The sequence below is a fragment of the Manacus vitellinus genome, unplaced genomic scaffold (assembly GCF_001715985.3).
Source record: "Manacus vitellinus isolate BGI_N305 unplaced genomic scaffold, ASM171598v3 scaffold_13_pilon, whole genome shotgun sequence".
NCBI classification, from domain to species: Eukaryota; Metazoa; Chordata; class Aves; order Passeriformes; family Pipridae; genus Manacus; species Manacus vitellinus.
The window spans coordinates 1,664,962-1,679,829 of NW_021938999.1; the positions used below are offsets into that span (position 1 = coordinate 1,664,962).

Consider the following 14,868-nt stretch of genomic DNA (forward strand, 5'->3'; position numbering starts at 1 on the left):
ACATTTGTTCACAGAAAGAAATAGCAATTGCTCTTCAGTTGGCAGAGCACTGTTTGTCTGTATTGATTAAACAGGATTTTAAGGCAAACTTTAGAGTGCTCTGAAGGATGGAGGTATTTGTCTTTGAATGACATATTTAATTGCTCTTGAGGAGTTTCTAATGATGTCTAAATTTGCTCAAAATCCACCAAGACTGAGGCAGAAAGATTCTATGGTCACTGATGTAGGTCAAGCTCATCGACATAACTCTAATGTGTATGCTAGAAGACGTGATGGGGTTTTCTATTTGTTCCAGCTCAAAAGATTATTTAGACATTATCGTACATTTTGTAATTTGTCTCATGCATGCGAAAGCTTGAATGTAGGAGGCAGTCTGTCCTACGCAGCTCTGTATTGCTTCTCTTGCAAGAGCTCTTTACTCCCATGGAAGGCAGGAAAAAGAAAATGTGTCAGGGAAGAATCTTTAAAGGAAAGGAAGGATCTTTTTTTTCCCAAAAGGAATACTTTCTGAGAAGAATTCTAACTCTCTTTAGTTTAATATAGATATGAAGTCCCAAGTGAAGACTGCTGTGTACTCTATGCTCAAAAAAATCCCCAATGACCTATGATGCCAGTGAAAACATGGCATTTACCTCATCAAACCAGAGGGGCATTCAAAAAGCTCATAGCCAACCATGCCTAAAGAAAGCAAGCTGTTTCACACAGCACTATTTAAACCATGGAACTGGTTGTCATAAGGCGATACAGAGACAAAAATTTCTACAGTCTAAACAATGATTAGATTGACAGAATAGTGGCAGATAGGTTGGTTTAGTGTGATAAACTAACGGTTTTGGTGGTCTACGTGCCATTTCTATGCTAAGCTCCATAAACCATCAATTGCTACAAAATTAGCAGGAAATCCAATGTTTGCTCTGCTTCTTGTAGTCCTTCCCTAAACATCTTTTACTGGTATTAACAGTCCTTAGTATGACACACTTTAGTGAGGATGATGGCCCTGAGCTGATTTAGTAAAGATAAGTATATCATGAAACCAAGAAAATTACATTAGATACCAAGAAAATTTTTAGCTGCTATCAAAGTTGTTCTCTACTCATATGATTTTTCTGATCCATAGTAATCCGGAAATAGTTATGTCTTAGTCACTATCATTCAGACAATTTTCTTTGTCAGTTACACAAAGTTTCAAGTTTAAAAGCATCAACAAAAACAAGGCCTATATTCTTGCACAATCTTTTCTAGCATAAAAAATACAACTCACACAATACACAAATTTTAAGTACAAACACTCGTGTAAATAAATTATTCCATATTAATCTATTGAAAATTTCTTTGCAGGTAGACTATTTTATATTCACTTTACTTGTTCGAGACCAAAATTGAACACCGTGAGAAAATTCTTCCAGAAAAAATCTTAGCATTCATTGAATAAATTACACACTCACCTGAAATGGCTTATTTGGTTTTCCAAAAGGGAGGAAAGTCTATCCTTAATTTCCTCAAACCTTTCTTTCTCTTCAACAGATACTGTTCCAATTCCATCTGGCCTGTAATATTAAATATTTAATAATTGTTGATATGTCTTCATGCTGATTCCTCTTTGAACAATGATCTTTATTTCTAAAGCTTTCATTTAATACATGTGCTAATGCACCTTCCCCCATTCCCCTTACCTTAAACAATAAGCAGTTACTTGTGAATATTGTTAAAGAGCAGACTGCAACTAGACAAAGAATTGAACCTTTGAGCTGAACTTTTAAATTCAAGTCCGAAGTTTCTATCTGATCCCAATATGAATACAGGGGAATATATACCTCTCCCAAATAATTCCAAAAGGTAGACAATATCCTTTCCCAAGAAAATTAGTACTATTGGTATGGTAGAGAGGCCTACTCGAATCTTGTTAAATTTCAACTCTTTGAATCTTCCATATATTTTCCGAGAGGAACAATATGGTTGAAAGTGATTCTAAAACAAAGGTGGGAGGGAAACTATTGTGAGAACAGCCATAGCAGGCAACGCTTAGGAAGCCCCCTCTATGGTGAGCATGGATTTTGATTCCTCATCCTATACTGACAAATGGCATCCTGTAATCAAGACTTCCATATAGATACAGCAATAAAGATGCAACAAAAAAGTCTTTAAAAAACAGAAGAAGTGGCATTTTTTCAAACATCAAATTTAAGTCCCAATAATTAAAAATAAGCCCTGTGATATGTATGTTAAGCATACAATTAGTCTAAAGTCTTAGCCTAAAGGTGTTATTAATGTATTTATATTAAAATGATGACAAAAGTAAAAAACGTTAAATACACTGTCCCCAAATGGTATTTTTGCCATACAATCACAATTTCCTCACATACACTTTAAAAAGAAGTATTTCAAAACTTCCTGTTATTACTGTCTTAACTTTTGGCTGCAGGGTAACAAATCAGCTACTGCTTCCCACCTGAGTTTCTGACCCTGACACTAGGAGTGGATCTGCACTGTATCTTCTCCAGAGCCTCCAAAACCATCTCAATGTTTCTAGAGAAAATTGTAGTAAGATGACATGAAGAAAGACAAAGTTTTGTGAATGTTCCAAGAATCATTCTAGGATTCTATTAATATCTTTTTTCCTAAAAGGTTACTTTAACTTTCTGCACTATACTTAAATCTGGGAGGGATAAGTTGCTACCTGGTCATGACATAAACAATTCTCTCACCCTTTAAATCCCTTATATTTGTGACCTGTCAAGTCAAGGTGGGAAGAATGCCTGAATTCCTTAAATTATTGTGCAGACAACAATAAAAAATCAGATATGGTGGGGATAGGAGTAACCAGGCACATCAATACACCATTGTATAAATTTGATGTGAAAGAGCAAAAAACTTATCTTTTCTCTTTTGATGGATGCCAGGATACTTTACCTCAGCCTTCTGACAGATGGAATGAGCTAAAATTTAAGTAAATTGCACTGTCTGATTTTATTGTCAGGAGAGATCGTGCTCTGGAGTGATAAAGCAAATAGTTCTGTCATATTAAGCCTCACTGAGGCATGTCATATATATGTCAGAAAAGACCTAGGGCTTCAGATAACAGTAAGTGAAAAAGGTGAGCCAGTAGGATGTCATATCTGTCAACCTGCACTAAGGCTAGGATCACTATGTACCAGGGACCTGTCACTTCACTGAGTTTGTTGTCATAAAGAACCTTGCTGACAACAACTAAAATTTTCAGAACTGCTAAATATATTTTCAGTGGATGTTTGCATAGAAGCAGATGTCCCAGAAGAAAAGAAGGACAAGACAAAAAGGTGTTAGAAAACTGTACCATCTATAGTACTGAAAAATTCATCTCTTGAAAATGTGCTTTTAGAAAATAGCATGAACTCTGAATCATAACTTTGTTTCTTCTTGTTGAAAGCTTATTGGAACAAGAACAATATAAAAATGCATTTTTGCAACACAATTCTGAGACATATTGTGCTGGTGATAATTTTTTCTACTTTTGGGAACATCTATCTACTACTGATAAAAAGAGAAACCATGGAAAAAAAAGTATCTGACTCTGAGATGAGTGGAGATAGAAAAAACAGATAAGTAGTTTCAAAATTCTCACTAATTTAATCATCTTTTTTCTTTAATTACTTTGAAGACTGGATAAAATAAATAACAGTGGTTTGAGCTAGCTATTTTTATTTATGAATTACTGTGTCTGCCTAGAAAATCAGACTCAAGCAGTCACTTGGTTTGCAAAAGTTTAGGTCATCCACAAACTATGCAAGAACGATTTTGCAACTAAAAGCAACAACAAATGTGTCTTCCCTACTATCCCAAATGTTATGAATACTGGTTTGGACTTGATTTTTTTCAATTCAAAACCAGCGCTAAGCTTTCTTGTTGCAGCCTGGGACTTACAAGAACTTGGTCAAGAAAAGTGATGTACTGTCTTAAGAAGCGTTTTCATTTTAACATCATTTTCTCAAGAAGGTAGAGTGGATTTTCCTTTCCTCCACACTCTTTCTACTCCTTATTGTTCACAACTATTTTTAGGATTAGAGAACTCGGTGGAACAGTGAACACTCAAAACCTGAGTAGGCTTCTCTCTCTCTCTTATATTAGTTTTCCATTTTTTGAGAACTCTGTCAATTGGATTTGGATTGGCCTGTCTTGTCTGCTTAGATCACAGTCTAACTGGCACAGATGTAATGTTATCTCTGGTCACAAGTCAAATTGTTTAATTCGCTCAGACTTAAATATCAAAAGAGATTTGAAATAAATACCTCATGAACTAGAGCTAGTAAATTCAAGTGGAAAATAGTTGTCTGACCATAAGCCACTTAAATAATAAAGAAAAATAATGGTTGACCAAAATTTTGAAACAAATTTTTACTGTGAAAATATTGCAAGATTGCTGGCCTGACAGCAGTTACTCTAGAGAAGATGAGTGATTTGGTGGTGGATTTTGGTTTTCCTCTTGAAACTGACTGTTTTTCCTCATTTGATATAATCCTTTAAGGCTTGGAGTACCCTATAGTATTATTTAACTATAGACAAGTGTTAAAACCTACAATAATTTGCAGAGGTTACTTTATGCATAGTACGATTAAAATTCTTGTGAATACCTATGGCATTTGAGATTCTATTTCAGTTCCAACAGGAATTAGATATGATGGACACTGGGTTGACTGCAGATTGTTTCCAGCCCTCAACTTTGGAAACAGCTTCTCCTAGTGGCCTCTCAGAGAGAGAATTGTTACTTTAAGCAAAACTGCTTTGTTGAGACAGACTTGGAAATACTAGCCGAGTATGGCTGACTTTTGTCCTCAGGAACATTGTTGATACTGGTACTTTTTTGCAACTTCATATATTTTAAAAATGTTGGAAGTCTTTTCAATGAGCTTTCCCCATTAAACACATAGACCATCACTTTGGTCTTTCACAAGGAGAGCAATTCACAGACTGATATTCTAACATACACACTCAGATAAGAACAGTAAGGCTGACCAAAAAAAAATTGCCAAATATGAGAAATCAGGATGAAAAATAAAAGAAAATAAATAGAATAAAACAAAATAAAAAATACTTCAGCCAAGGTCTTACTTCAAGACATTTCTGTAATAAACTACATTTCAAGGGTGTAGAAAAAACAAAACTAAACTTAAATGGCATCTTCTCTCCTAGAAACAAATAGTTTTAGAAGACTGCAGTGGTTTCCAAGAGTGCTTGTTTTTAAATTCAGTAGGACACACAATCAAATGAAAGAACAGTGAGAAGTTTCAAATTAGCAAGACAAAAGTTTGGCTGCTTCTTTCGTAGTAAACCAAAGATTTAATTGTTTAGAATTTTGATGTAGAATTTTTATTATCTATTTATAAGACTTTAATATTCAAGGACTTTAATATGGAAATTTTCCTTTAAAATGTAACTGTATTAATTAAGGCTTTTGCAGAGTCTACAGTTTATGTTAGAGAAATCTAAGAACAAGGATTTACACTATCAGCTTAGAAGCAGGCAGAGCAGAAGGCTTTTTAACTGAAAATGAAGAGAGCACCTTATCCCATGGCATTTAAACATAGCTTTAACCAGCAGACACTTGAAGACCAAGCATTTTGTTGTTTATATTGATTATTCTTCAAACATTCTGACCAAAAAATGGCACAATAGAGTCTTCTTCTGTATGCATTTCTCAGGATGCTCCTACATCTGCTTACGGGTCATACCCTTTTTTCACAACTTAATGAAAGAGACCAATTCTGAAGGCCACTAAAACAGATTACGGTGATAAATCGGGTTAATTTTAATAATGTTTTATGCAGTTATATTTTAGGTATATTCGTTAGTACCCTTCTACTGAAAAGCAACGCATGTGCAAATACAATATTGTTTTACCCAATCTATAAGGGTATGTATAGGCAGTAATCAGATAAAACTAATGACAAAACATGGTATAACATTTAGAGAAAGTAAGAGTAAGTAATAGCATTAGCTGTTCTTTCATTGCCTAAGATGGCAAGTACCACCTTAAATATGCAGAACTTTGTTCTGATACTCCTTATTAACATGTGAATGATGTTTTATTTTTCTACTGACATTTTCTATGAGGCTTTTCAGCAGCAGATTTGTTTTGGTATGTTGAAAAATGTGCTTCTGTTAACATTGTAGGGAATGACACATTTTATTATAACATTATTATATCTAGGAACACTTTCCAACGCAGGACAGGAGCCTTTCTTTAACCAAAGGGGAAGACAACACGGCTTCACTTGGTACCTGCAACTTGGTGAAGGGCTTTGCTACCAGCTTTGGACACAAGAGAACCATACTGATAACTTTCTTGTGGCTATTTACAAGAGTAATATATGAAAAGGCATGTCACTAATTGAACAACATCAATAAAAAAAGCCCCGTAATTCAAACTAGTTATTCCAAATGCAACTATTTAGAGAGGTCTCATATCAGAGGCTTGGGGGTGTGATGTTTATAAGTAAACCATATAAAAAGGAGAATACAGATTAAACTAAAGGTTTACCTTCCTCAGTGCTCCATATACTTTGGAGACAATCAGCTTCCAAAAATGAAGGATGAACTGGATGATGCAAGATGCTTGGCACAGGGCAGTACATAAAACTGAAAGACCTAGTGAAAAATTTCTATTCTCAGCATTGCCCAACAGGCCTCATAAAAAGGGAAGATTATGTTCACTTCAAGAAGAGGGATATAAGCGCTCAAGGATCTACTAGCTTTTCCAGTTTTGAGAGAAAACTGCTCACAGAGAATTTCAATCCTAATTGAAATGGAACTTCTCATTCCATTGTTCTGGCGAAATGGTGACTGATAACCAAATTCTGAATAAAAACATGGGTTTGAGTATGAGAAATCTACTCTCACTATTTCCATAATAGAGGACTGATAGAAAACCGAGACAAACTACACAATCAAAAGACTCTTCTTAAGTCTCTGGATGCTGTATCAAAAACGAAAGAGAACGGTAGCCTGATGTTATGTAACTTTTGATGTAACACACTTCCCTAAAGATCCACACTGTAAGGGATCTCAGGCTTCTTCCTTCGGCTTTTGAACAGCCTTGGAACAGATCTAAGATTAAAGCAGAAGACCCAACTTCCAATAAAAAACAGTGAAAGAAGACCTTGCACCTGCTATCATTACAACACAGACATGTATGGTTGAGAGTGAATAAGAAGCACAGCAGAAGAGGAAGCACTTTCAACTCCTTAAAACTAAAATGTTCCACAAAATCCTGTTAGCAATGGTTTCTTGGGAAAACCATCTATGAATAAAGCTACATGATATTCAAACACTTTATATATAAGTTTATATGTATAAAAACATAACAGTTCTGGGAAGAGATCAACTGGACAAAACCTTTCATGTCAGATGGTGACCCTGTACAGATAAATGGTGAAACTACTGACTTAATTCTGGAACTTTGGATCAAATCTTATTAGATATTGTTTATGAAAGATATAAAGATATAAATGAAGGAGAAACCATCAAGATACAGACAACCTTAATTTTCAGCACAGAATCTGTTAAAAATTAAAGCGAGTAAAAAAACCCTTATGTAACATATTAGAAAAACGGACAGCAATAAGTTGCTGGGACCACTTGGTGACCTGAATTACCTATGGTTATGTGAAAATTCTCACTGACAACTGTAACCCTCCCAAGGAATCAGAATGGGAGAACGTAAGATCAATTTAAAAACCAGAAAAAGTCTCCAGGGAACGTAGGGGGAACTACAGGCCAGGAAGTTCTACACACATCTCAAAAAAATTAAAGGAACTGTAACATAAGGAACTATAATAACCTTTTATTTAAGAATAAAAGTAAAGAAAAAATGGGTTAATACTACCTACTGTGAAGTCTGTATGGCTTTGAAGCCATGAGACAGAGAAATCTTACCTTCTGATCTTGAAGTTCTCTAAAGGGATCAAAAACAGGTGGGTGTGACCTGACTCATATGAGGTACCTGGATTTCCAAAGCTCTTTTGTCAGAGTTCCTAATCAAAAGCTTTTAAAGGCAATTAAGCAGCCACAGAGTAAAAGTCCTTACATTTATATTTAAAACTGGAGTGGTGAGTCCACGCTGTGAAGGTATGTTACCAGCAGAGATCTGTACTGATCTATACAGATCTCGCAGAGATCTGTACTGAGACCTGTGCTATTTCAGATTATTCATAAATGACGTGCCTAACAGCTAAGAACTGAGGTGATAGCAAATGTAATTGTAATGATAGTTATATGGCATAGTGTGGAATTCCAGAAAGACCTCATGAAATCAGGCAGCAATAAAACAGCAATCAATAATCAACATAGATAAATGTAAGGAAAAATCAGTTGTTATTCGGAATAGAGATCTTGGTGTTATGATGGATTATTCCACAAAACTGTCCTGTTCAGCAGCAGTCAAAGAAGCCAATCAGCATCTTTGGGAATCACCAGAAAAGGATAAGGAACTAGCAGAAAACATCCATCCAGTGTAATCGTTGCACTGTTCGCTCATATTTGTTAAATCTTAAATTGCAAAGAGAAGACAGAACAGGATTTTTCTTTTCTCTCCTTTATGTCTCCAACAGCAACAGAGCATGAAATGAGATGTGTACGAGTCAAGTTCAAAGCAAGAGGTCTTCAAGCAAGAGGAGGCCAAGTTGTAGAATTTGCTGCCAAAGGTGTTGAGGGTGAAAAGGGTTTACTGAGGTTCAGGGGTGCAATGGACAAGTACCTGAAACAAAGGCTCACTCCAGGTTATCAAACAGGCATATTCTGAGCTGCAAAGAGTTAGGAGTCTGAAACTGGAAATATTGCATATGCTTACCCTTCTTTTACTCCAAGCAGGACAATGAGATGAGAAAGATGACTGACTGGCTTAGAAGAACCCTGATTCAATAAGACTGTTCTTCTATAGAAACATACATGTGCTGAAGGTTTTACAGTGGAGAGAGAAACTAATTCTCTTTGGTTATATCAGTTATATACTGATTTTTGTAGTATTACTTTCACATTCACTTCTCATATTTGAACTTCCAGTAAATCAGATATCTTTCTGAATAGAAAAAGGTATAAGCAGGGAATATTGCTTGAATTTTGAATTTTTCAATTCAGTCTGTAACTCAGCAGGTGGAAAGAAGTCACTTTGCACTTCATGTGATACCCACCAGCATTCATTTCAGACAAGAGGGACTGAATAGAAGTCACAGCATGAAAAGTAGACAAGAGTGAACATGATGGGGAAGAAAACAATAGCTCCTACCTGGACTGTTTAGACTGAAATGTTAGCATTCAGGAATATCCTATAGTTCCTTGTTCTGCCCATTTAACTTTCACCAGCAATACACAATTGTATGCATAACTACAGTGCAAAAAGTATACTTGTGAACTAACAACTTTGATGGAGACCATATAGTGGAACATTTCAAAAGAAAAACATTGTGATGAGAAGCCAAAGGAGATGCTTCTGTGTAAAGCTACATAGAATCAGAAGTACAGCCAAAGAAAGATGATTTTATTTGCTGGAGGAAATGAAAACAGTTGATTCAGAAACGAGGATGTATTTTTGTTTAAACACATCAAGGCTATTCTTTTAATAAAATATTTTCCTTTTTGGCAATTTAGGAATAGAATGTCTTAATAATATTATCCAAAAAAGCAGAAATGCCTTTTCTACATAAGCAGCTTGTTAGCCCAGTTGTAATGGGCTAACTCTTTCAGCAGGAAAGGAGAGGCACAAATAAGGCCTGAATTTCTCACTGTAGGACTCAGCACATTGTCTTCAACCCTGATTAAATGTTTCTGTTCCAAAACAACAACACTGGCAAAAGACACACCAATTACCCGTATGCTTGATAAATCTACCAGAAGTTGTTACCTATATCTTCAACTCGGGAAGTTGTTAGGGACTGTTTTCTCTGGCCTTGGGATCAGGAACAATGTCTGCTGCATACAGCCTACACCAGAGCTCAGTTCAGGTCTCCTCTGTGCTCCACAATGTCCTCGAAGCTCCAGGACAACAATTTACTTTTACATGTTTATTCCAGGTGTTTTGAAATAAACCCATGGTTATTATGTTCCAGTCTGCAAGAGCAGTACAGCCTGCAGCATGAAAACAGAGTTTATGTTTCAAGTCCTAGGGTGCAGCAAAAGAGCATAGGGGACATCTGAAGGATCAAAAACATGTCAGAAGAGTTTTGGAAACATATGAAGGGTGGAAAGAGCCAAAGTTGATTCGGTCTTGTTCACAATGTTTACCGAGAGCAGTACCCTGTACATGCAATCCCACAACTGAGACAGAGATCTCAGTGTCTATGACTAATAGCCAGTTAGGATCCATTGTATGAAAATGCTTCCTCATCAGTTTTATTTAAGAAATCAGATGTGCTCATCATATGTCCTGGCATGGCTCTGGCATATTTTGTGGATTTGTTCTGATTTGTGCTTGAGTTCCTCCTCACCAGACTACCAGAAATGAAGGTGAGTGACACCTGTATCTGATCATTTGACTGATGTCACTAGATTGCCTACTATTTTAAAATTCATACCTAAAAGAAATGGACAATATAAACTACAGATACGGCTGCATTGCTACATTCTCCTCCATCACCTGACTTCAAGATCAATTTTGATGATCTTTCTCAGGCTAGTGGAGGGTCTAAGATCCCTCTGTGAAGCAAAGATGACATACAAATTAAATATATCGTGCCCAGAGTATAAAGCTCTTTGTTCTGTGGTCTTTCTAATTCCCAGCCTGAGTTATAAAACTAAGATGTATAACGCCAGGGACCAGCCTAGAACTTTGGCCTGTCATGCATTGTCTGTGAAATCCTTTTCTCCCTTTTACTATTTCTTAGTGCTGTGGTAGATGAATGAGTGGATATATTATGTGCCTGTATATGTGTGTCTGTCATTCTCAGTGAGCATGTCTGCTTCTGTCCTTGACTTACTTTTCTTCTTTCTTCATGTTTCTTTTTATTTCCTTTTTACAATATCTCAGTTCTAGTCAGACCCTCTCTGTTCAGCACTTCTTTTATTCCTAAAACACTCATAATGCTATTCAAAGAATATCTGTACAGTAGGAATAGACAGAATACAGAGTGCTTAGCACTGTAAATGATGTGCTCCCTGAGATATTTTCATGCACTGCGCGCACTGTTGTCCTTCACTCAAATTATGAAATAAAAAGAAATGTATCTACCTTTCTTTTGAATTCTTGAAATAAGTTTGAGCAATTATCACTGTATATTTGTCTTCTTAGGTTGAAACCAGTAATAAAAAGGCGAGAAACAACAAAGACTTAGACTCAATAGAAAATACGAATGCGTCAGGTTCTTCAGGAACTGACAAAGAAGCATGCTTTTACAGAGAATAGTTACCAAGTAAAAGCCAGAAATTTCCTAACTTACCGGTATGAATGTTAAGATCCTTGACAGTATTTCAAGCACATTCAAAAACATTTCAATTTTGGATATTATTATCAAGGATTACATATTTTCAATTTACCACTACGAAATCACTCAGGTCACAAACGCCCAGCTCCAGATGAGGCGTTCTCTGAGCCAATGAAGAGAACAATATCCTCCCTAAGGATTGCCCCTTCTTCTCTGGCTTCCATACAAGTAAAACGGCCTCTGTGGCTGACTGGTTGAAAAGCAACATAAGCATACACCTTGAGAAGAAAATACTTCTCTTTTCCAATTCCTATCAAGATTCAGTTTTGGGGATTTACTGACAGCATTACAGTAATTGCTTTTTGGGACTGTGAGGTTTATCTCTAGTGGCAGGATTGGACCAGTTGGGAGGGTCTACTGGGTTTTCCCTTGATATTTTTGAACTTTTTAAACATATCTGGTACAGCAGTCTATAAATATAGTGCAAGGAATGGGGTATAAATGCATGTTCTCCTATAATTTGATGGATTGCCCGCCTCACTCCCCACTCAAATACAAGAAAGACGTGGATAAACTGGAGGAAGTTCAGAGAATGTCCACCATGATGGCCAGAGACAAGAGCACTTGCTTTGAGGGGAGGTTGAGGGAGCTGGGATTGTTCAGCCTGGAGAATAGGAGGTGTCTAGGGGGACTAAATGACAGCCCCCCAGGTGTACTGGGAGGTAGACAAGAGACAATTGATATAATTACACTGAAATTCGACAGGTTCAAATTGGGTGAAGACCTGACTGGGTAAAGCCCTGAGCAACCCGGTCTGACCTTGCAACTGATCCTGCTTCAAGCAGATGGTTTGCTTAGACACCTCCTGTGGTCCTATGGCTATCCAATGATCCCATCTACAGTATCCATTGTTCAACAGCAGAGATAGTTCTCTCACAGTTTGCAACAAGATACAGATGAAGCAAAGCTTCTTTTAAAGAATGTGCTTAGCATAGCAAAGCAACAACTTAATTTCTTCTGAGTCTTTCACTTGCAAGTGGGATGAAGACGTCATCCCAAGAGAATCACTGCGATCACAAGCTGCTGAAGCAGTCTACCTGTCTAGTGGAAAGGATTCCAGAAGTGTCATATCTCTTCCTGTCTGGGGTCACACCAAATTCCCAATATATGTTACTTCACATAATATATGTTAGCACAGCCAGAAGAACTCAGTATAGTGTGATTAGGTGCCAAGCTACAGACTACAGAAAAAGAGTCAAAATTTCCCTTAAACTGCAAAATTGTTCAAAATGTTCACTGAAAATACCATTTAGTAACACAACATAAATGTAGAATAAAAAAGACCACCCTTATAACAGGATGATATCCTTTGGCCTTGAATCAGCCTGTACCTATACAATGCCCAAGAAAACAAACTGCATTAAGACAGTACACACTGAACAGTAATCTGTACAGACCCTCCAATACCCCTGAAGAAACTTTCATGACTGATTTCTGAAGTGTGCTACCTCCCTACCTGGTGAGTATAGGAGCCTATACATACTTTTACTCAGACTATGCATTTAAAGACTGAATTTAAAAGTATATCATTAAATTACCTGTTACCATGAACATGAGAAGCACAAAATGCAAAACTGTAGTGGAGCAAGGTTGGATCAATGACAGAACCATTTTCCGAATATTCAATCAATTCATCAAGGTAGCAAAGATGTCGGTGGCAGCCTCTCACTCCGTAGCGAGCACAGTATTCATCTAATACGAAGACTTGACCTGGGCTAAACCAGCCCTGAAAGAGAAAGGCAAAAAAACCCCACAACATTTTGAGATTTCTGTTCCCACTCTCAGCTTTTATACTAAATAATGGAAGTATATATTTTTATGTCCATTACATAAACTTTTTCTACTAAAATGACTTATATCTGACTAATGCTGATGGCACTGGAAGAACCTAGATCCAACAATAGCCCTCTTACTGAAAGCATTAATTGTCTGGAAACTATTTGCAGTTCTGAGTAACCACTGTTATGAAATATATAGCTTACAAAAACCACACTAATACATTCAAAGTCTGATATGGATTAAATTATATAAAAACATAATATAAAATAAATTAAGACTTTAAAATAATTAATTTTGTTAAAGTAATCACTTTTAAGCTGCAAGTGAATATTTGGGTAATGCTGAGGGACATTACATGTCCCTTACGTGGACATTAAAAGACAGTTTCTGGATGGTCAGTTCTCTGTGGCTGCAACTTTAAGGTTTTGACCACAGTCTGACCATTTACTCTGTTTCTTATGTAATATGCATGCACTTTTAACAGCTTTTTAATGACTTCTACTAGTAAAGAGATACAAAGCTAGGTAGTTTTTTGAAAGCCACCTGAGTAAAATGAGTAGGATTTGACCTTAAATAATTAGATATTCTCAGGTATACTGAGGGCTTTCTTAGGCAGAGTTTTGATGAGGTCAGAATGGCATAACTCAGACAGACATGAACAAAGTACAGACTCCTTAACACACAAAAACAGTTCTTGAGTGAATCCAGAGTGTAAAAAATATAATTTTTCTTGATGCATAAATATGATAAAAACAGCACAGTGATCTTCTAAAAAGCAGCACGGAGAAAAACATAAACCCTGGGAAACTACAACTATTGCACAGCTGTTCTAAATAAGCATTCATCTTTGTTCTTTTCTTAATTGTGGTGATATTTCCCTCTCATCATCTCTGCCAAATGGTTAAGGGAGATTGAGGAATACCTGAACTCAAATATACAAATAACTTGAATAAGCAAAATGATTTTGTAAGTCATTAATTTATAACATCAGTATAGCAGCTGAAGACCAATATTTGTCTATTGCTTGTGAATACTTCTGCAGGATCAGATGTTTAATATTTATACAAAATATTAGCAAAAATACTATTGAACAACACTTAAAAATATATTCACGTCAGTTTTAAATCACACACAGTTTTAGTGTGTTTTAACTTCACTAAAAACTTGCATGGGACAGAAATTTAGATTTTATATTCTCCCCCAGCTCTTCAATTTAACATATTATCTGCAAATAGGGACACCTCAAAGTTATTTCATATTTAACAAATTTGTTTGCTCCTGATTAATTTCTTTGAAACCAGTGTTTCTACTGCCTCTAAGGGGTTTCAGTTGTTTCTAGAGAACACTTAACTTTATTACAGAACCCATAATAGTACTCTGTATTTTAATCTAATACCTTGTCATGTTGTAATGCCTTGAGTAGCTTACAATGTGTTTGAAAGAAAATACGGTATTCTATTGAAAGAAGAAAGAAATGGATTTTTACTGAATATCTGCAATAATATGTATCATAGCCCTAGATATAATCAACAGTGGTTATTGTGATTGGTATTCTACCAATACATCATCATTGTCACTGATCTCTCGCTACATTTTTATGGAAAACATAACAAAATGTTGCATATCATTGCCTAGCAGAACA

General features: G+C 36.1%; 1 protein-coding gene across 1 annotated transcript in view; it reads right to left on the reverse strand.

The window, feature by feature from the left end:
• CADPS2 (calcium dependent secretion activator 2) overlaps positions 1-14,868 on the reverse strand; it is a 289,954-nt gene that overhangs the window by 79,656 nt on the left and 195,430 nt on the right. Inside the window, 2 exon segments of the mRNA XM_018067963.2 lie at positions 1,446-1,547; positions 12,986-13,173. Of these exon segments, the coding sequence (XP_017923452.2) occupies positions 1,446-1,547; positions 12,986-13,173 (290 nt within the window).